We start from the raw sequence: 23,793 nt of genomic DNA, 5'->3' as shown, positions 1-23,793 counted from the left end.
TTTTTCAGAAGTTTAGATACATCAGCTTCTTCCAGGTAAAGGAGTTTAAGATGAAAATACTAAGAATTTGGGCATCGAGAGATGTTGGAACGGATCATGAATGATGTAGTTAATAGGCGAGAGAGATATGAGAGTCGACATGAAAGGACTTTTATTGAAAAGGACCTGGATACGTTGTGACTGATTGAATAATTGGAACGTGACCTGACATGAGCACAAGTTCAAATATTTTATTTACTTACTTCCTTGGATGGGGCGCAAGTAAGCATATTGACGCGCGGTATTTTAAATATATCAAGAGTTTTTAATTATCCGCTGAAGACCCAAAATTAGTGTAGACGGTTGTGGTCTGCTTACCTGGACTTTATAGATCATAATATTGAGTTAAAATTTCCAAAAGCGTTGATTTTGCGAAATTTCGCAATTAACATTGAATACATGCTGATATAAGTCTCAACAGGTCTCAAATTCAGTTTTTAATTGATTAACTAAATTCCATAAGTAGTCCCGAACAGCACAACGTGTTCGCTAGGACACTGTATTGACGGGAAGACGCGAAATTGCTCTGATGGCACCACTTAGTCTCCATATTAAACTATAGTACTGCAAAAAAACAACAATCCCAATTTTCCTACAACTCATTAGTCCCATCCGTGAGAAGCACGTGTTTGTGTATACTACGAGGAAGCATTAAAAGATAAAGAAACAAAAAAAAAGTTCGTAAAAAAAATTCATTCGTATTTTTTTTATTCATATCATCTTCTTTTTTTTCGCCGAGCACGTCCATAGAGTCGATCGCATACGAAAAAGAGAATTATTTAAGTCGGCTTTTGAGGAACAAATTCATTCACTTCTCTCTTGAGTGTCGACAAAGTTACACGATATATATTTATTATTCCTGTGCTTTACAGAGTGATTGTGTATCAAGTTGTAGATTTTTTTTGCACTTGTTGTGTAACTTGCTGACCGTAAAAAAATGTGTGAATCTGGTGCTGAAATTTATCCAAAGGATCAAACGATTGAGCTACGCAATAAAATCATCGGGTATGAAAGTTTTTTAGGGATTCCTAAAATCGAATTTCTAATTCCAATGCTGATGCCTTTACAGAAAGTCTTGTTCTCTGTTCTACAAATCGGAACCATTAAAAATTGTCCGCGGTGAAGGACAATACATGTTTGATGAGAAAGGAACCAAATATTTGGACTGTATAAATAATGTTGCAACGGGTGAGTCCAATTAAACCTTAATTTTCGTTATCTCGTAGCTTAATTTCTTCGCGTGTGCCTTAAAATGTTGTGTGAAAAAATAGAAACTGACCGTACCGAAAAGTTTAAAGTACGAAAAATTAAACGGCATTGAACTTTTGATGCATGATAAAAGAGAATTTAGGGCATAAATAGTACATGATTATCAGCTGACGTCCTTTACGGATAAAAATAACAAAAATTTGCTGCAAAAATTGGCGATAATTTTTTTTCAATGTCATGATAAGGAGTTGTGTTTTGAGAATATATTTAGAAGCTGTATAGTGCGCACGTGCGAAAACAGGCTTTTTTTGCTCGCTCTCAGAACGACATGCTAATAAAAATATTAATCAGCTGTTGATGATTCTTTGTTTATTATCACTTAAAATGCGAACAATCATTGTGTTTATTAAATATTGAATAATCTCTACTGATCTTGGAAACTTTCCTTTCCATAAAAAGTTTACTTGACATGATTTTAATCAAGTGACAGTTGCAAAACTACTTTCAATACTTTCCAAAATGGTTGAATTATTTTTGTGTTGTTCTGAATTTTTGGGAGATTTTTGGCATACAAAGTTGATGATAATTGTGTTAAAAAATATTTTGAGGTGTGTGTCAAGCATGTGCATTCCTTTGGCATTAAAAATGGAAATATGAATGAATTGTTCGTGGTAAATTTCATAACATATTGAGTTTGGTTAACAGAGCTCGAAATCGACCCGAATCTTGAATGAATATGAGTCGACTTGAGTAGACTTTTTCATACAAAATTCAAGTCGACTACGAGTTCTGATGGTTAAGTTAGCACGAACTCAATCTCTTAGGGTTTAAAAGATTACAGCTGGTGAAAAATCCAGCACCAGGCAGACGTTAGATTACTTTTGATTCGAATTTTGTGTGTAACTGTCACATGGTAGTGCAACACTGTCTCTACGACACATATTTGCCTTTTGGAAGAAGTATTACTTAAGATTTCTTGCGAACAAAGATCATGACTTCTCAGTATTAGTTTCAAGATTTGTCGAGTCTTCGGCAAACCCACAAGGGATTGAATTCTCGGTTTCAATCTCCACAATCTGTCAAGGCCGATAATTCTGTTAATGACATTCTATAAGACACTTGTGAGTGAAGTCCAAACTTTAGCCTCAAACTAGAGTCATGTCGTTCTGAGGTTGGGGAATAGACTGGGTTGTTGGCTATTTCTATCTCGTATGCTTTTCTGGAGTACAGACGTCATAGTAACTAATTTAGAGCTCATTATTCTTGTGGCCTTAATATACGCAATTTTGTGCTATATTTTATATATCAAAAAATTCCTCATTAAACCTTAAATCAACCTTGCTATTAAGTTGTATGAGATATCGGCAATTTCAAGTAAGTCATTCGTACCATCAAACGAAATGTCAATCCATTCCTTTATATCATTGTTGCAACTCAGACGTTGATTAAACCTGTTATAATCTAGACACAATTTATGGCCCAATCAGAATCAAAACTTAATAACTCGCAATAAATAAATATAAAGGCAGTCTTAAAATCTTCTTAAGTCATTGACAAGCACACGACCAAAAAATTAATTAATCAAACTGACAGATAACGACCCAATTATCAAGTACTGACCTACAAAATTCGTGCCATCCAAGTCAAGTAAAATATAATCTTTATGGACACACACTCCGTAGTTCGCGATGATTATAAATAAAGCATCAATCATATTCAAATCTTCAAGCTTATATTGCGCGCCATTGTAATCAGTGGATTATATGTCTCATATCAAGTATGGAAGATGCAGAAATTATGGAAAAATTTTCATTAAGCTTGTGCGATTCTGTTACTTATCAATTAGCATCTGTTCCATTTTTAACATCTATTAGTGACTCAAAGTCAATGCTTGCTGTGTTTTTCTATTTACTATCGAAACTGAGCTCTTCCAAAAAAATGTTCTACACGTGATTGTAGCATGTGACATAAATGTGCTGAAGCATGTGTACTTATACATCCAATTTTTTTTTGTTATTTTATTATCAGCTTATTCTGAAAAGTCATTGGAATTTGTAATGCAAGCTATAGGGAAGGCTTGTTAGTCAGTGTATGCCTCTTATTTCCAATCGTACTGTACATTCATGTTACTGATAAGACATTTAGTACAATTGAATCATGAAATAAAATAAAAAAAGTGGAAGTGATAATGCCTTAATGTACAGTTCACGTGCACATCATGAGACTCGTGATACAAAATGCGTTTACAAATAGCTTACTAATCGCTCTCTTTATCGTCTCTTTTTTACAGTTGGACATTGTCATCCAAAAGTAGTTCAAGCTGGATCAAAGCAAATGGGAATTATATCAACAAACTCTCGATTCCTTCATGATGAGATGCTTGTTTGTGCACAAAATTTACTCAAACATTTACCGGGTGATTCACTGTCGGTGTGCTATTTTGTCAATAGTGGATCGGAGGCTAATGACTTGGCATTGAGATTGGCGAGAGCTCATACTAAGCAAAGGGATATTATCACTTTGGACCAGTAAGTATTTGAGGATGAGATCAGGAATAAAGACTAAAAGACATCATGTTGGAATCAGGCTTTTAAGGAATAACCCAGTGTATTAACTTAGTGGATTTATCATAGCTCATTGCTGGAAAAATGAAAATTCAAGATTGAACATGATTATCATTATTTTAGAGTAATTTCATTTACTTTACTTACCTTCAAGTTGATAGAAGGAATCAGATCAAGTGTATGACTTATCAAGCTTATCTTTAAAACTCTATCTCAGGGTTTGGGCTATGATTTAAGTGTATTTTGTAAGGTCAAGACGGAGAGCTGGTAGTCGACTAGGGTAATAAGTTGGTATCGAGCTCTTGGTCTCTAAAAAGTAACCTTAAAGGAAATATCCTGAAGTCTCTATTAGTGTGCCTGCTCAAGGCTACATCTGTGAAGTTATTTAATAAATTTTTGTTTACAATTTGCTTCAAAGTTCAAAATTTGATCCTGAAAATTTTGTAGAGTTCAAAAATTTAACGGTTTTTGGAGACTTACCGAATTCAAATTATTTTAATAACGGTTAATTTTAACATTCCTACAAATAAATCAGCCAATAAATAGAGTCTTGTTCAATCCTAAGCGTGATTTCCTAAACCTTAATTTTCATACTGCATATCGATCAAGTCTTTAAATCAAATCATAGCTGTTAAATCACAAATTCATTTAAAATCTCTAATTTCTACAAGCAATTTAATCTGCTTCTTCCTATCCTCTAAAAAATCGAAAATATAAAGCTTGCCAAAAATTCATACACACCTCCGATTTTTGTCTCGTGCCTTTTCCTTTGTTGTTTTCTCTATTTTAACAAAACAAAATAATAAATTCTCTAGTTGCCGAGCATGATGACAATTCTGTATACGCGAAAGAGCTAAAAATACAAACTCACGTTATTTATACTTTATCATGATGAGCGCTGTCATGTGAGGACGAAATGATATACAGAAATGATTTAAGCTTTGGACTCTTTTGTTTGAACTTTCTATGACATTGATAAGAATCTTTATTTGCAATCTGATATCGTGTTGGAATTAGAGAATGTAAACTTAAGCCTTAAGGCTTTTTTTATCAATTGAGGCTGTTTATATGTAATTAATGACATGATTAATCGATTTCTAATCGTTTTATTGGGGATATGATGCTTGACATTCGTACATAGTGAATTCCTGAGGTTATTCTCGCGAAAACCAGTAAGATTTCTAAAAATAATGCTTAATCTGTGCCTGATAAGCATTGATTGTATTAACCTTCATAATGTCTTTAAGTACTTTCTTATCACTTTTCTAACTATCTGCAATAAATTCTTGAGAAATTAATAAAAACATATTTTTTTGCTCCCCTACAGCGCTTATCATGGACATCTGTTATCAACAATGGAAATATCGCCATACAAGTTCAATCAGTCATCGAATATTGACGTGAAAAAGCCAGATTATATACACGTTGTAAGTTACATCAGCAATTAATTGTTACTTGTCATGTTTTAGTGATAAAACTCACCTTTGTTGTTTTTAGGCTTCCTGCCCAGATGTATATCGTGGTAAATATCGTGATGTCGACTATCGAGGATGTGATATGGCTGAAGTTTATGCAAACGATGTCAAAGATATCGTTGAGAAAGTTAAGAAAGAAGGTCGTGGAATTGCTGGATATATTGCTGAATCATTACAAAGTTGTGGAGGTCAAATCATCTATCCAAAAGGATATTTACAGAAAGTTTACGATATTGTTCGTAAGGCTGGTGGTGTTTGCATTTCTGATGAAGTTCAAGTAAGTCCTCAAACCCGACATTAAGCTTTAAACTTCAAAATTAACTTATTTTATTTCTTCAGGTTGGATTCGGACGTGCCGGAACGCATTACTGGTCATTTGAAACACAAGACGTTGTACCTGATATTTTGACAGTCGCTAAACCAATGGGAAATGGACATCCAGTTGGTGCTGTTATTGTTACAAGAGAGATTGCTGAAAGCTTTGCACAAACTGGTGTGATGTACTTCAATACGTATGGCGGCAATCCAGTCTCATGCGCTATTGCCAATGCTGTCATGAATGTTATTGAGGACGAGAAGCTGCAAGAAAATTGCTTGCTTGTTGGAGATTATTTGAAACTTAAAACAGGAGAACTTATGGTTGATTTTGATTTAATTGGAGATGTGAGAGGATTGGGATTGTTTGTTGGCATTGAACTTGTTAAGGATAGAAAGTTAAGAACTCCTGCAACGGAAGAAGCTACATTTGTTGTTGACAGAATGAAGAATGTGCATAAAATCTTAGTCAGCTCTGATGGACCTGATGAGAATGTTATTAAGCTCAAGCCACCAATGGTCTTCAACAAAGACAATGCTGACCAATTCTTGGAAGGCTTCAGAGAGTGTCTTACGAAGCTTAAGGAGATGGAGGTAAATTTATTAAATTGGCAATCTTGTAACTTGATGCTAAAATTGAATTTTCGTATTTTTCCAGAGTGTAAAGTCAATCACAACACAAATTCCATGCAATTTGACTATATCTGCATCCAAGATCATTGAGAATCGGGAGCTTACTGTCAAATCTATTTGAGATTAACTTTAGATTTTAAGCTTTTAATATTAATGTGTAAAGTTTCTAGAATTAATTGACTAATGTATATTTAAAGACATAAAATTAATAATTACGAACTTAATCTCATTGCTGATTCTTTAGTTCTATAAGTCATTCCAAAATTTTGCTATTAAAATATTTAAAGTACCTACCTTAATTCATGCATAATTATTGCAAATAAAAAATAATTATTAAAATTTTTTTGGATTCTCTTTTCATTTGACAATATATTAAGTAACGAACGATGGATATCGCTCATACAAACTGACCAGTAACTCCATCTTTTGAGAATATTTTTAATTTTATGAATGTTTAATGTTGTTGCTGTAGTTCTGTTAATATATTTTTATTTAGTGTTTTACTACAAAAAAACATAGGTATTTATTTCTGAAAGATCTTCACATTTTATGTGTCTCAGGGCTAATGACAGTTCATCTCCGACCTAGACCTATAACTTATAGTGGGATCCGAACCAAATTGTTATGACTTTCAAATCGAGGCGACTTCCATTTGATTAAGAAAAGATCTTATGCAGAGCCTCAAAAGCTGCGTGACGGAGCCTTCTGTATTTGAGCTGATCGGGAAGTATGGCTTACTAAGAGAACGTGACAAAAGAAGTGAATGTTTATGGACAAACTTTTAGATGACAAAGACAGTAATGCACTTAGAATTACAATATCTAGTGATAGAATAATCTTCAGGTGCCAGTTAAGTAATTTGGTAGTAAGCAGAGTTCGAAGTTGACTCTGATCCTGAATTGACGAAGTCAGCCTGAGTCATCTTCGAGTTTTCTGTCAGTAAGTACAGTAGTTTTTAGAGCTCCTAGTCAGTATGAAATCGATTCGGCTTTAAATTGAAAAAGTTCAGACTGCAGTGACAAATTCATGTGAATATGTTGTTCAACTTGTGAATTAAATTCATACTGATGCAATATCATTCGACATAGACGAATTTGTTCGACATAGACGAATTTGACCCTGCTGCCGACCTATTAGAAAAATGCTGTAAGATATTTAAATAAAAACAATTTAATGAATTTTTTGAATCTTTTTGTTCATTTTTTTATTACATGTTTATGAAGTTATATGTGTGTTAAAGTACATAGAAGTTAGAAGGTAAAATATCCATGAAATTTCATCTTCATGATGACTATTGATTTATTTTTCTCATTTTTTTCTGTTAAAAAGTTGCCGAAAATTTTGAATTTTAAAATATTTAACCTTAAAATTCAAAATATCCAGCCACTGAAGTTTCTTGTCCGTCAAACATTGATTCATCTATTTTTGTCATTTTTATTTTCAATTTCTTATCAAAATGGTGGTGCATGAATGTATTTATTTCCTATTTTTTATCATGATGTTTATGGGTGAGGTTAGTCACCCTATAAAGGAACATCAATCGACTTTAAAAGTTAAGGATTAGGTAAAAAGATTAATTGAATTTGATTTTTTTTTCATTTTTTTTTTTGTCATAGTAATAAATTTCAACTACATTCACTATACTATATGGAAAGATTCTAACAACAGCGTTCATCTTATTACATAATAAATATATGAAGAACTTTTTTTTTTCTTTTAGATACCGAAATTAAAACTTAAAAACGAGAATTTTTTATGTAGGAAATTGCATTTTATGCAAACGAAATTTTTAATGTGGGAATTAAGATTTTGGTGCAAGGGGTGGTAACTTTTTGGATATCTCCAGTGGATAAATCAACTAGTTATAACGTATGTTTGTCCAATCGTGTATATTTCAGCTAATGAAGTCGACTCGGGTTTTGAAAGGGAAAGTCGACTTCTATCGACTCAACTTCATATAGAAAACTAGTCGACTACGAGATCTGAAATTTTTATTTGAAGATTTTAGCTATTCAAACAACCCAAGTGGACAAAAAAAACAGAGGTCGAAGCCAAGTTGAGTTCACCTAGTTCGCTAAGAACTGATTGAAATTTGTATGAAATGTTATACTTCACAAACGATAGCAGAAAATAATTGCATGCAAATTTTAATCTGTTCTTAGCAGAGATTAGACTCAGACTCAGATTTTGTCGAGTCGACTTAAATTGACTTTTCCATACAAAATCCGAATCGGCTTCGATCTCTGGTTTTTGGCGAGCCAGATCAAACACAAAATCTTTGAAAAATACGTTATAATTGGACATAAACTTGTCATTAACTAGTTACAACGTATTTTTGTCTACTCGAGAGAGTTTGTAGTTTAATTTCTCAAAAGCACATGGCATATTAATGGCGAATAATCTGGCTTTACCTGCTTGAGTCTACTTCCCTCTACGCCATGTGCCTTCTGGGATTTTAATTTGATTTTCCGGTATTTTACCAATTCAAATTTCAGACAAATCTAATTTAAATTCTAATATTCTCTTCAAATATTTTCCCAAAAAGTTACAATCCCTTGCAATTCATTTTAGTGTCTTTTTTTTTGATTTAATGAAACTATCAATTTGAATTTATTTTACAAAATTTTCTTGCATAAAACTATTATCAACATTTATTTATAATATAAATTTTTTCATTTCATTTCATTAGCTTAGGGAAATTTTTCGTGTATTTTCTTTAAGGACAAAATTTTTCATTTTTTCATTAAGGGGAAGTGAAATTTACAAGCATTGGCACGTGAAAAAATTTTTTTTTTGGCATTTTTCAGCACAATATTTGGCTAATTTTTTGTCTTTGGTTTTACGCTTTAAATGTATCAAATTTTTTTGTCTTTTTTTTTGCAAACTTTTTTGGACATTTAAAAAATGTTAAAAATTAAAACATCAATGTGTCAAAAAATTAAGTCTCGAGCATCACACTCGACATCCTTAACATATTTACTTAGCTGCTGTTTATGACATTTTTGAAGGAAACTTTACATGGAACTTAATTTGACAAAATTTGTACACAAAAAAAAGTCACAAAAATTAAAAATTTCATTTTTTTATTCATCTACAGATTTTTACTTCCTTATGTAAATGCCTTTCACACAAATCATGACAAAATTTGATCGCTCAGAAGTTCTCTTCGTTCATTTTCATCTCTTTAGTGAGTTCCTATAATTCCTATGATTATATTTTTCTTAATTAATTAACTACTAAATCTTTTTTTAAATGGACTGGAATGGATAATAGTAATGGAATTTTCATTGTGCTGGGAATTTATGAGTATTGAAAGTTATTGCTAATGAGTTTTCTGAAAGTTTTTTATCGGTTATTTATGGATGGATTGGATTATGTTCATCAATTTCTTCTTGGATTGTGAATTATGGAATCTCAGTTCTTAATGAATTTGGTAGAGAAAAATTGGGCTAAATGGGGTTAAATGGGAGTTGTAGTCTTAATTGAGGAGGATGTAACTGAGTGTAGGAGTTGATTTTGAGCAATATCGTTTAATTGGACGTGACTAAGGTTTACTGAAGTATCGGTTTTGATGAATTTTGGAGTTATAGACCGAGACTGAGACCGATATTTAGACTTCAAGAAAGTTCTTTGAAGTTTCGATTATGATGATTATTCGAGACTGAAACCACAACGGTATATGTCCCGATATTGACTAATCTCTAGAATTCGAAGACTGTTCTTGGTTTCGAGAACTCTTAGACGTTCCTAGGTGCTTCTGTATTTAGTTTGACTTAAGATTATCTAGGACTAAGACTAGGGTTTTGGTCATTTGTTATGAATGATATAATCGGTTGCACTACTAGACTTTACTCCTAATGCCATCCTAGACTGAGCTTAGGTTATATTCTCAGACATCCTTAGTACGTTAAACAATTACATTTGTATGACTATGTAGAAGTGTTAATACCTAGTATTTGAGTTACTCAACAAATTTCAATAAATCTACTCGAGGATCAATCTGTCGACTAGAGTTACCCTAATCTAATGAGATATATTCTTATGAAACACCTTGAATGGTTGAATCATACCCTAAATTTGGTAACAAATCACCTCAAATCATCAAATTTCTACACATTTATCCTTAACCCTTCACTTCAGAAACTACTCTTCATGGCTCTTCATCATAACAACAACTAAATTTCATTTCAATGTCATATTGAAGCTTAAAATCCAAGCATTCCTCAACACAATTTGAAAATTTCATCACTAATCCCTCCCAAAATCCCCATTTCTTTGACATTTTTAATGCGTATTATTTTATCATCAATTTATTTTCGTTATTTCATATCTAAAATCCACTTAAATTCGAGCTTTACCACTACTTACTCATCATTAATTTATTTTTTCATCATTTTTCAAAATATTATCCATTATTGTTAATTATCATTAAATTTAAATTTTTATTGTTTGTTGTAGTAACTGGAAATAAAAAATATTTATTTTGTTCTTATTCTTTATCCATTCATTCTGTCTCATCTATCCGTACCGAGGTCAACAAATTGCGTTACTGTAAAAAGTCTTTCATTTTATGTGTGAGCATCGTAAGTGAATTTAATGGATGTGTTGTAAAATTAATTTTTTTTTTTTTGGTCAGCTCTAGGAAACAGTTACAAATTGGCTTAATGTAGCATGATATGATGTTATTTTCAATGGAATAGACAACATTGTTTGTGCATGAAGTCTTTTTTGTGTTCGGAAAATGTCAATTTAAGGGTTGGAAAATTGGTGCTTTCTGGTGAAATTTAGCTTTAAAATCATAGGTACGGCCATTTCTATGACAATAAACAGCTTAGAGCAGTTATCTAAAAACATGTATCCTTAAGAATTTTAGGTATGCTGCGAAGTATGATGACATCCCAATTTTACATCAGATACATATGTGGGTACTAACCTGGTGCTTAAGCAACTTTGTGAAGCACTGATTTATTCATCAATTTAAAGCGATAAGGGTAGAGTGATAATGGTTACCACCACTAGAAGTTCAAAGATAGGCACATGGATACAAGAAGCTATTGCAACTATCTACATGTAATGCGCATCATATCCATACTAAGTCTTCACGATGTCAATTTCGACTTTATTGGAATCTCTTGTAGTCTCGGTCTCGAAAATTCATCAAAACTGAGACTTCAGGAAACCCAAATGTGTGATATCACAGCTTAAATCATTGCTGATGTCGAATCAGCTATAGACTGTGTACTAGAGGGAATCGCAAAAATTCAGGAAAAGCTTTAGGGAGAGACTCTCCAAAAGAATCAGGGGGTTTGATTCCCGAAGTCGCATGCATTTCCAAATGACATTCACTATTGCTAACTTCCCATAAAAATCCGATCGATTACAAAACATCGATTAAAATACATTAAATTGAAACAAAATTTCAGCAAAACTTTTCCATTTTTCCTTTCCATTTTGATCTCTTCATGCTACATTAAATTAGCCATAAATTCAATTTTATTTCCTAGATCGTAAATTTTTCCTATTTTTTTGTGACATTTTTAATTTTTTTTTTCTTTCTGTGCATAAGGTTTGAAATAGAAATGTGAGTACAATACCTAATACACTACATGGTATATGTGGATTTAAGGAAGTTTTAAAGTCTGAGGAAGAGAGATATTGAATGCTGAATTTATATTTGTGTCTATTTTTATATTGTTCAGGATCTAATGTCATCATGATACGATTTGTAATCTTTAAGACTAGACATCCATACAACTGATGAGATAAGTCAGTCTAATCGGGTTATTTAAGTTTTTTTTTTTTGCGATTTTGAATATTCTTGAGCAGCACAATTCAATTTTAAATGGATCAAAATCAGCCGTTAAGGGGTCATCAGGGCAACTTCGTGAATTACCGATGATATGGACATGAAAAAGTGTTCTGGCAAACATGATGTGCTGTTCAGGGCAGTTTAGAATTTGCAGAGCCAATAGCCTGATTCGCCATTTTAGCACAACAAATTTAAGCTCTTCTCTTAGCTCTAATTGTACTTATTAAGGATGCCTCCTAGACTACAAAGTTCGTTGTCCTCACTGAATTTTTGACCTCTGACCCATTTTAATAAGAAGATTCTATCTATGCCAAACTTTTTATCCGATTATCTTCTAAATCCAGTCCTATTTACAACAAAAAGGGTTAAACTTCTTAAAATATTCAACTTAGCGATCCTTTGGACATTTTTTCTCAAATCTCATTAATAAATCAACAAATTCCTTTTATAACAAATCGCCAATTTCTGTTACAGATCGGCTGATCCTGATAAACCTTTCGTCCCTTTTGGCGTTTCGGCTTCTTATTATGATGATCTGATAGAATTGAACATACATGCACGATGAGCAGAACAAGAAAAAATATTCTTTTAGTCAGATCAACAGACCCAAATAATAAGAAGAATATAAAAGGATTGGCTAACAATAACAAAAGGACATGAAAAGTCCTCAGCATGTAAACTTGATTATTTTCTCGACACAATTCAGCATAGAATATCTGTTTCTAGCTCAGACCTTTAATATTACATCATGAACGCATGTTTATTACATTTACTTTGATTCCTTTCTCTGTTTTTTGTTGGATCTAATGAAAATCTATTGACCTACCGACTACATTTTTTGATTTTTATCTATCCTCATGCCTCGTGTATGACAAGAATGAAAATTTGTTGATTTTTTTTTGTCTTTTTTTACATTAAAAAATTAAAACTTTTTTTTTTCATATTTTTCTTTTAAATTCTTATCAAAAAACATTAGTATCACTTATTTGACGAGGACGGCTGTGCATGACATGAACCGGAAATAAAAGGAGATTATGAGAGTGAAATGAGTAAAATATGCAATTGCATGAGCTTTTTTCTTTGGGGATGATGATAATAAGTCTGTTGGAAAAAGGTTTTGGGATTTGAAGATTCATGGGAAGTTGGAGTTAGTTCCCTTTGCGTTTATTTTTCTGTTGCTGGCTGGTATTGTAACTTGATATTTAAGTTCTTTGGATTCGTGGATTGAATCTTGTCACTTGTACTTGCATCATTCTCAGAATATCTTCTGACTTATTCTATATAAGACTATGCTTGACGATACCTCAGTGTTCTGATTCAGGTATCGATACTCAATACTTAACACTCGAGTTATTCAATATTTTTTCTGCAAAATTCACTCGATATTCAATACTCGAGTACTAGAAAATCGATCAAGTATCAATCATTGGTACTGAAGAGTCGATATAGATTCTTCTTTTTCCTTTATCGCATAAAGCAACTTCTCGCATAGATTCTTTTCAGTCTAGAGCATAATAAAGTCTCGAGTAAACCGATGTCTAGTTAATACACATCAACAGTAGCACGAGCAGCATCATTTTGTTGCTAGGCTTGGCTCAGTAACAACAAGATATGATTGTAGTCTAATGGTTGCATAGCAGCTGATTTAGCCCTATTTTCATGTTGAAATATGAAATTGGTAACTTGATACTGTTCGGTAAGGACCATTAAGGACCGGCATAGAGGTTAGGTAGTCTCGGTCTCAATATTTGTCGATATCGAGACATCAATATTTTTAGTCTTGTTCTCTATTAAGTCTTGGTCTCCAAAATTCGTCGAAACCGAGACTGCAGGATGCCCTTCTGTTTGAGTTAGGGTTAGGTTCTCTGCTAAAACCATGAAACAATTCCAAAAGCCCATTTTCGAAGATCATGTTTGATTTTCCACAGATTAAGTCAATCGCCAGCATTTCAATATTAAACTATTCTCAAACTTGCTAGACCTTACCTTAAAATCAAAATCGAAACCATTTAGTCAGCATTTTAATCCATTTCTAAAGAATCTACATGGTTCCTCCAAATATATTCAATGCCCACATCAATGAAAAATCAAACAATACACATTTTTTCCAACAGATCCCATTTGTGCCTTAAACATAAAAAGTAACTTGATTCTATTTTGAATTTTAAATTTGTTTTTTTGGTCCTCTCACGGAAACATATTCAAATGAGTCAATGAGGAAATGTGCTTGAAAGAACCATTTTTGGAATAATTTTTTTAAGGAAAAAAAAGTCAAATGAATTTTTAAGCCTTTTTCAAAGTTCAGCCTTCGTTTTTAATTTTATCAGATTCCTTTTCCTTCACAAGATTCTTTTTTATAGCATTTTGAGTGGGTTGAGATAAAAACTTTCTTTTTTCCTGCTGCTGTTAATGATTTTTATAGGCTGAATCTCTAAGTATTATTAGATCATACATTAAATCATACATTAAAGATTAGGTAAAAATCGGAATGACGCAGTAAAATGCTTGAAAAAGCTTTCTTTGCCTTCTAGTGCCAGCAATTAGAAGTGGGTTGATTTATAATTGATCCATTTCAGTTTACGATTTAATGCTCTGCTTTTTGCCGTTGATGGGAGTAATTTTTTGATAATAATCTTGCTAATGCTTCTTGATAGACAGTAATTGATCAAGAAAGGATTAATATCATTAACAGATTAGTTTTGATAAGGTATTTATAGAATTAAGATATGATGTTTAGCTTGGAGCTGTGAAGTTTTGAGTTTTGAATTTTAATTTTGATATAGCTTGAAGTTGACAAGCTATTTTTGTAGAAATGGGTAGATTTGACTTAACTTTTTCATGTAAATGACTGTGCCAATTTGAAGTTCTTTATACAGATTTTAAGAAAAATAAAGTCAAATCTCAGTTAAATGAGCATACTTCATTCAATTTAATTAAGCATGCTCAATTTTGTGAGCATACTTATTGGCAAAATCCTTATCTATTCGGGATACAGTTTAAGGTTTATTGAAGATAAGTAGACACTGCAACTCTGAGGTATCAATCCCTTTATTGTGAGCAATTTACGTCCGTAAAGATAACAGCTATTATCAATGGTCTATATCATAATTATTAGGCTTCTATGCTCTTTATAGAAATGTTTTAAGTATTAATCCTATTCTTGGACAGATCAACAATATAATGATTGACTATAGGAATCGAACCCACGAAATTAATACTCAGACCTATCATTTAGCTAGTTTATAGTTTAACTTAGTCGACATTTATATTAAAAACCGATGTGACTTCGAGTTCTACTTCAGACTTTTTCAGATCAAAAGTTCCAGATTAAAAATTTTTCCATATAATTTCTCAATATTCTTCTTTTTACACTGGCTTTAAACGGCATCAAACTATAAACTAACAAAGCACTTGAACCCTTCAACCCACCCACTACACAGATCAACCTCATTTATAATCCTCAAAATCCGATAAAAATCATCCAAGAGGAAAAAGAATCATACGCAATCAATATTATTTTTTCATATTATCCATTGTGATACTTGACATTTTAAACAATACAATCCACTATCACGTCCAGTAAATTCCATCAATTTTTTTTTTGTCCTCCCCCTTTATATTCAATCATTAATCACACTACATTGATTAAAATCCTTTTTATTTTTTACTTCCGTTCTTATTTTAATCGATAAATAAATAAATGGAAATGACTTTTTTCATTCACAATAATAAAAAGAATCACATTCACATGTAGTTTGGCGAATGCTATACAATCTCTACTATATTTTCCTGTCAATCCTTAGTTCTCTTTTGTTGAGATCTGTTCATTCGATTTTCAGCATCACTAACTTACTTATCATCTATTGTTCTTCATTTTCAACCTTGTTTCTACTCACTGGCTTCTTCATCTCAGCATGTATTTATCTTAAAAAAGTTTCTCATTTGGTAATATTGTAATGTTGTAAAAAAACGACGATTAAAAAGCTTTAAGAGTTGATCTCACGACATTGATTTTATTAACTTTGCGCTAATTGTGAGTCACTCTCGAGTGGTGGCGGCGGTGGGAATGAGTCCATTGACATAAGTTCACTAGCATTTTGTTCAACATCAACTTCGGGTGGTGGTGCGGGTAAAAATGATAAACTATCCATTGTTAATTCACCATTACATTCACCTTTTAAGCATGATGGTGACGGAATAATTGCATCATTACAATTTTCATCTGGCACTGATATAATCTCATCCAATCCGTTCTTTATGCTCGATATAATTCCATTCATTTTATTATGGACTTTTGCCTTATCGGCATTATCAGATTTTATCGTATCATTGCTTTCATTACCATTTCGTGCATACATATCAGACTTGAGTGGTTCATTATCCTCTTGTGAATCATTCTTGTATATGGCTGATGTTATGACGGGTTTATTAAGATCATCAATTGGTGCTGGTGGACTATTTTCAATTAATGGCTTTAGATCATGACAATGAACATTAATAATTCGCTTTGGTGATGATCCACGATAGCCTTTCTCATCAAAATTATATGAATCTCTATCACCATATGTATAATTTTGATTGGAACTACTTGATGATGTAAGACTCAAGTCTGACTGTGATAAGCCTGTCTTTGTTCCATTACAAATTACAGCACCATCATTATTTTGACCCTTAACATCAGCAGGCGGTGTATGAACTTCAACTTGTTCAGGCTTTGGCTGTTTACGCTCCTCTTCGGGCGAACTGGGCGTAAAGTGACTCTGAAGTGTGTCAATTTTAATCTCCTCGGGTATCTCTAGGGGTGCTTCTGTTGATTTTTGTAGCAATGGTGATGGCTTATGACTGCCATTTTGATCAGCACCACGTGCTGATTCGACTATAAATACGCCATCCTTCTCAGATGGTGAATAATGCATTTTTGTTTCGCGTGTGTCGCGTGAAATGTCCTAAAAGGAAAGAAACAGAACAGAAAGAAATATGTGACAATAAAATAAAGGAATAAAAAGTCTCAAAGGTGCTTTCTTTTTTTTTGGCACACCTTAAAGAGAATGAAGAGATATTTGGATTTATTGTGTCTTTTATGTCATATTTATTGTGAAAGTTATTAAGTTTATGAGTTCTTTTTTTTGTGCTTGAGAAATTAAAAAAGTTTAGATTTTGTAGATATAAAGATGTAGGTTGAATGTGAGTGAATGGCAGGTGACTCTTGCCACTTTTTTCCAGGCATACTTAATTAAAAACTAATCTATATGATTTTAAAGCTAAAATACCTAAAACACTTTTCGAAGTGGAAATTTTCAACCATTTTGAATTTTTACAACAAATTTAAAATTTAAAAAGCCGTTAAAAATTCATAAACTTTTTCCTACACGAAAGCCATTCAATATTTACAGTTTAGCACCTTTTTGCCGTTCACAAAAGACACAACAAGCCTCTCACATGAATATTTTTTGAGTTTTGAATTTCAATCGCTTTCGTATTTGCGTATCATTTACTTGAGCATGCAAGACAAAGTCACATGAATTGTAAATTTTATATATCTTATAAGAATGGAGAAAAAGATGGCAGCTACGCGTACTTATGACGCTTTCTGCATTACACTTACATTTCGTTCTTCCGTTTCGACTATTAAGTGATTATTTTTCATTGTCATTTTGATAATGGAACCGTTTGTATCATTGTGATTGTTTGTGTTGTTGGGCGTTACATCACCATTAACATTAGCTAAAAGCAATTCAGTGCTTGTCTGAAGATTTCCATTTCCACGATTTAATGTCATTGCCGATTCCGTTGATTTCATCTATTTTGGATGTAAGAAAAATAAAAAGAAACAATTTAATTGAAAAAGCGGAAATTTATATATCTTAAGTATCTGTTCTGGTGAAATTATGGAATTTTGTGGGCTAGAGAGGAAATTCTTTTTTTTGTTGCTGCTGCTGCCTTTTATCGCTTTTATCTTTGGAGAAAATTAAAAAGTTTCGGAAATACATATTTCGTTCTATTAATAGGGTATTTATGTGTGGCAATAATTTAGCATGAATTTGCTCATTGAGTGGAGTTTTTAATGAGATTTTTAAATCTGTTTGATGATTCTGTTGGTTTGGTGACGGTCTAAGGCTTTAAAATTGCTGCCATTAAGGGAATCTTAAGGGATGCCAATTAATTTGCATAAATTTCAGTTCAAATCATCAAAATTGGCCTAGATTCCATTGGAACTGGTCAATGTAGAGAATGATACTGTCAAAATTCGAGAATTGAACCCTCATTCTTCTGTCAATCGCTTCTACAACTAGAGCAACACAAGAAAAGATTGTTCCATCTTGGAAGACAAATGGCATTAACATCGATGTCACATGGAGGCCTCATCCTTCGATTTTTGGTCAGTCGCTTGAAAACCCGAGAGACACAAATGAAGAAGGCTCCAACACCGACGCCAAATGTCAGTTATATGGATGCCACATGAAGACGGTATCCATTTGGTGTTAGTAAAAAAGGATAATTGGCAAGTGGAAGTCAGCGATAGAGTCAGTTTCGACTCTTGTGGGAGGTCATGGATCACAACTGATCTGTCCAACCAGCGAAGTAAGTAAATAAGTAGTAAAAGAGGATAAACAGAGCTTTGTTCATTTGTGTTGCTCAAGAAGTAAGCTAATAACCTAAAAGCTTGACAGAATCCTTTCATATCATTTTGCATAACCAAAAACTCTCAAAACTATCTTAAAACTTATCAAATCACCACAGACAACCCTTCAAGAAAAACAGTGAGCAATCAACCATAGCAATCATCACTAATTGTGATGACAAACTTGTAATCTACAGAATCCTATCAAAAATCTTGATTGCAAGGACAAATTTCCCATAAAAATTCATTTCACCTTAGAAAGTCCTACAGAAAAGAAGTCTCTCTCGTTTCATCTACGAAATTGAATGTCCAGCATAAACTTTGACACGTCGAAAAAAAAAATTATTTCTCTTTTTTTTATCAACTCTATTAATCTACTGTCTGAAAAAAAAGTCCATCTCCAACAAATGGCTTTCTTTTTTCTCATTTCATTTCTAAAAATTATTGATCGATCTTTATCAGAAAAAAACCAAAGCAGAAAGCGTTCGGACGAGCGGCAGCGTAAGAAAGAAAAGATCTTCATCATTTCCAATTCATTTTTCTTATAAATTTGTTTTTCTTTTGCTGTTTTGTTAGGGGTTTGTAGAGTAATTACGTAAGTTGGATTGGAGTTGAGTGACAATGAGGATGAAATGAAATTTGGACGGGCTTAATACGAAGGATACTTGAATTTTGAATCCTCTTGGCTTCCAAATGGAGCTTTGTTTCGGGAAAGAAGCTAGGCTAAATGGCAACATGCCCAAGGTAAAGTTCTAAGGTTGTTTATGGATTTTAGACTATGGCAAACATTAGCATAGCTAGGGAATTATCAAATCATCCACTAAGGTAGTGGTGTCTCAGCTTCTTTGTATCACGATACACCTTGATGATGAGTCTCGACCGAAACTACATCCGGCATGCGGTTTATGGCATTTCCAAAGAGATTTAACAGAACACAGTTGGGACAACACTGAGCTAACGTCTTGCTAGAAAGAGCCCAGCATGAATCCACGTGTTTTAATTGCATAGTCGACTTTATGAAGCTTAAGCCACTTGAAATCACACAAGTCCATCTTATTTAGCTATCGACGCTTCATCTATGCTACATGAATTCTTGATATTGGTTCAAAATATCCTTAGATTGCCTCAATTTTAAACCGTTCTTAATCTCGAGATTATGACTAAATCCAAACTCAAATGTGACTCTGTCACAAACCAAAACACACAAACCATAATGTCACCTAACATCAGAACATCCCACCTTATAGCCTCCCGCAGATGAGAAAGAAAAAAAAAGCAATTTCTTGCCTTTATTTTAGCACATAAAATAAAAATATATATTGAAAGAAGCAGTGAGAAAAAAAAAGATGTGATAACATTTTCAGTGAGCGAGAACTGATGTGCTTTCATGTTTCTCCATCCACAACATCATTCCCATATATTATTCAGTCTCTATCTTATTTGTATTCATTTTTTCACTAAATTTTCATTAGCTTTTGCATACAAAAAGAAGATAAAATAACAAATTTCTCGTTTTGCCACATTTTCTTGTGCTACACCAAACTGCGTTGTGCATAAGGAATGATTGTTGTAGGTTATTGAACTGGAAAAAACCTTCCATAAAGATATGGAAGAAGTTGCTTGATGAAAATGGCGCATTTTTCTAGAACAAGAACTGCTAAGTAGTTGTTGGAATGCTTTTATGGGTATTTAGGCTATTGGACGATCATTAAGGAGAAAATTACTGGAAATAAGAAGCAGTTGACTTTCTTAATGAACCTTTTAGTATGAATAATTTCAGATGCTGAGACGTCAATTTTCGGCACATTAGACAAATTGGAAAACAAAAGTCTCTGGTTGGGGTTTTGTTGTTGGATTTTTATTTATTTTTGAGCTTCTTATTTGCTGTCGCCGGGCTGATTTGCTGTGAAGTCATGAAAGCTTATGAAGTAAAATGTTTTGGAAAATGCTGGGGAAATTTAACGAAAATTCCTGAAAACTTTTTGCTCCTTTTTTGAGTGTTTTCTTGACATTGTGGTAGGTTTCGAACTCAGGCTCTGTCGGATGGTGCCTTGACGTCTTACTGAACTTACTCTTAAACTCCTGAGCCACAGCATCACTTTAGTTCCCATTAGCAAAAGTTGTTAAATATGCATTAGTACATTGAAACCTAACTAAACAAAATTAAAAGCTCGTCAATCACATCCTAATTGCCCTAATCTAAGCACATCCCACAGAAAAAATAACATTAATCCTCCCTAACAGCACTTAAATTGCATTTCATTAATATACATAGAAGAATTATACATTCCAACTAAGATGTCACATAATTGACACATTAAGCATCATGTAGACTCGAGACATGCAAGTCAATGTGCACTTTCAACTTCCTCGAAATGCACTCAGCATCTCCGTTTTTTATTCAAGAAAGCTTTTTCTTGTTATTCACAAAAAAATAAAGAAACTTTTTCTTATTGTGAGAAAAAAATTTTCAGCTCCCGGCAACTTTCATCTCATTCAAATGTGCATTTTAATCCACACGAGTTATGTAACATCGACATGCTTTTCATGTTATAATCTTTACGTAAATGCAAAAAGTCTGTTCGTCGTTACATTCTTAGCTTTCTTCTTTTCTGTAAGAGTTATTGATGTGAGAAGCAGCAACGCGGCTATCATCATCACCATCACTTTAAAGCTATGAGATAATAAAAGTTTATTGCAGTAACGTTTACAGTTTTCCTTTTGGAAAGTTTTGTCAGGATTTTTATGTTGGTACTTATGGATGGAGGGTATGGATGGGATAAATAGTTTTATTTGTTGAGGACTGTGTTTTTTCGTTAGTTTTATGAGGTAGATTAGAAATTTTAGTAGATGAAGGACATGTCTGAGAATTTTATGCCGCATTATGTCAAGGACTAAGTATGACGTCAATGCTTTCATATTAAGGTAATGTTGAAGTGTGATGATTTCTGTGTATTTCAAGTGTATTTGTAGGATATGCTGAGATATTACCGTTTATTGGTGATTTTTTAGGGGTCATGCATCGATGAGATCAATGAACTGTTAGAATTGATTTTCTAGAGGCACATCCATGAGGATATCCTGGAGTCAATTCCCTTTTTCCTCTGTTTGGACCAGAGCTCGAAGTCGACTCGGATTTTGTATGGAAAAATCGACTCAACTTGACTCCAACAGGAGAATTAAGGATTCAACTCCCTGGTTTGGACAAATAAGATTTTTTATTTGTAAGAGGAACCGGCCTCTAGAGGTATTTAAAAATTCAACCCCTAGCGCCCTCTTAAACGCCCAGTAAATTGAATACAGTGGTCTAAATCGAGAACTTGACTCAAAAATCCACTTCTTTTGTGGATACACCTCTGATACCCTATAAACAACCCCTCAGGACATCCTGAACTTCCTCTAAGACCCACCCATAATAACACAAAATTTAAATCTCTTTTAAATTTTCCTCACCTCATCAATCGATCCACCAACATGCTTCTCTGCTAACGGATCTGTGCTTTTGTCACTAATCAGATCATTTCCACAATCGTGTCGTCTATATTTTTGCCAACAATATCTGATATAATAAAGAAAAGATAGACATGAAATTTAATTATTTTTCACAATTGCACATCGAGCATAAAAAAAATAAAAGCTGCAGACGTAGAAGATGAAAATTAAATAATTCCTTGCATCTTCTTATTTAAAGACACTTACCGTATCATCAGCGCTATTATGACACAGAGGAAAAGCGGCGCCAAGGTAGCTAAGCAGGCTAGGAGCAATGTCTGGATATCATAGAAATCTGCACCGGAAAGGAAAGGAAAGACAAAATTTATTAAATAAATATTCGTTAAGAGAAGTAAAAAATTTAATTTTTTTCAGTCATTTTTCTTCCTCATTTTGTGCTACTTCCTTTTTTTGTGCTGTCATCATCATCATCAACATCGTAATTTTTTATTCACAGAAGTGCACACAGCGCTGCAAAAATGTACATTTACATGAATTATTACCATTTTCAAGTTTGCAAATGTAAGCATTAATGACTCTGTGCATTTGTTTCCTTTTTTAATTTCTTGGAAAAATTGCACTCATTTTCTCTTTGTTGAAGGGTGCTTTCGTCATTGAGGAAGGATTTTTAGTAAGAATAATTATAGAGAAAGCTTGCATTTACTGTTGTTTATGAAGGATGTTGCTTGACAATTCTCACTGTGTTAATTAAGAATATTTTAATGCTGTAAATGTGCTAAGTGCTTTGTTTATTCTCATTTACAGCTTTTGAGAGCTTTGGAGATTTTTCTTACTTTGAAGGAGAATCAGTTCCTGCAATATTATTCTAGATCCACAAGTCCAAAATTGCAACTTCAATGCCAGTATTGAAAACCCTAATTCGGGCTCCGATATCCTCTTGATCAAGTAAAGCAATCAGACACAAGAGGTTACTGCATCTATCCAGCTTCCTGACGACTTAACTGCCAAAGGAATTGACCTGGTGATCTTGGAAGCAGACTAAGAAAAGGACTCAACAAGTCAATACCAATAAGTAGAGCTCGAAGTCGAGTCGAGTCGACTTGAGTCGTCTCAAAAAAAACCGAATCGACTCGAGTCGACTTGAAGTCGAGTACATTTGAGTCGAGTCGAGTCGACTTCAACCATATCGACTTCGAGCTCTGCCAATAAGGTATCAGAAATTATTAAAGTTCCATATTTGCTTCTGAATACTCAAAACTGTTCTAAATCTTAAACCGTACCTAAGGGTAGTCAAGTAGATGGTTTGTAGCCAATCCGGGCAACATCTTCAGAACTGAATAATAGTGATACAATACTACACAGCAGTCAGTCCAAAGTCAGTTAAAAACACAATTCTTTAGTCAATCAAATCCTTAATCCCCTCCATTCACCCTTCAAATCATTGATGACCCCCCAGTAATTGTAATTAATTGCACGATCAACAAAAATAATTTGATACTTATATTTTTTAATTTTCATCACAACCTTTTACGAATCACTGAGTTTTCATTACATTTAACACGTTTTATGCTTGCCTTACAGCTTACAGATCATATTACTGAAAGCCACCGGTATACGCTAATGAAAAATAAAAAGGTCCACGTGCATAATGTTAAAAAGAAAGTTAAGCTTAGT

General features: G+C 33.2%; 2 protein-coding genes across 3 annotated transcripts in view; one reads left to right on the top strand and one right to left on the bottom strand.

The window, feature by feature from the left end:
* Window positions 1-840: 840 nt before the first annotated feature.
* LOC139098269 (alanine--glyoxylate aminotransferase 2-like) lies at window positions 841-6,578 on the top strand. The gene is made up of 7 exons (XM_070650405.1): window positions 841-1,044; window positions 1,109-1,227; window positions 3,539-3,776; window positions 5,140-5,239; window positions 5,310-5,564; window positions 5,627-6,196; window positions 6,261-6,578. Exons 1-7 carry the CDS (start codon window positions 977-979, stop codon window positions 6,354-6,356), a joined length of 1,446 nt encoding a protein of 481 aa, XP_070506506.1. The 5' UTR covers window positions 841-976; the 3' UTR covers window positions 6,357-6,578.
* Window positions 6,579-7,430: 852 nt separating this feature from the next.
* The window catches only part of LOC139098108 (location of vulva defective 1), a 39,269-nt gene continuing 22,906 nt past the window's right edge, over window positions 7,431-23,793 (bottom strand). For both annotated transcript variants that reach the window (XM_070650229.1, XM_070650228.1), the window contains exons 4-7: window positions 22,366-22,453; window positions 22,120-22,225; window positions 17,650-17,844; window positions 7,431-16,990 (exon numbers count right to left, since the gene is read on the bottom strand). In XM_070650229.1, coding sequence (XP_070506330.1) covers window positions 16,061-16,990; window positions 17,650-17,844; window positions 22,120-22,225; window positions 22,366-22,453 — 1,319 coding nt within the window. In that variant the 3' untranslated portion in view covers window positions 7,431-16,060. The remainder of the gene's footprint in view (window positions 16,991-17,649; window positions 17,845-22,119; window positions 22,226-22,365; window positions 22,454-23,793) is intronic.

This window comes from Chironomus tepperi, unplaced genomic scaffold, assembly GCF_022539635.2.
Source record: "Chironomus tepperi strain 1889 unplaced genomic scaffold, CSIRO-AGI_Ctep_v1 contig_445, whole genome shotgun sequence".
Lineage (NCBI taxonomy): Eukaryota > Metazoa > Arthropoda > Insecta > Diptera > Chironomidae > Chironomus > Chironomus tepperi.
This window is presented reverse-complemented; position numbering and strand designations above follow the sequence as displayed.

Bases quoted from the DNA above. Each gene is read 5' to 3' on its own strand.
- LOC139098269 (XM_070650405.1), top strand. From the start codon at position 977: ATGTGTGAATCTGGTGCTGAAATTTATCCAAAGGATCAAACGATTGAG. The intron at 5,240-5,309 runs GTAAGTTACATC...TGTTGTTTTTAG, and splicing joins AGCCAGATTATATACACGTT to GCTTCCTGCCCAGATGTATA. The intron at 5,565-5,626 runs GTAAGTCCTCAA...TTATTTCTTCAG, and splicing joins GCATTTCTGATGAAGTTCAA to GTTGGATTCGGACGTGCCGG.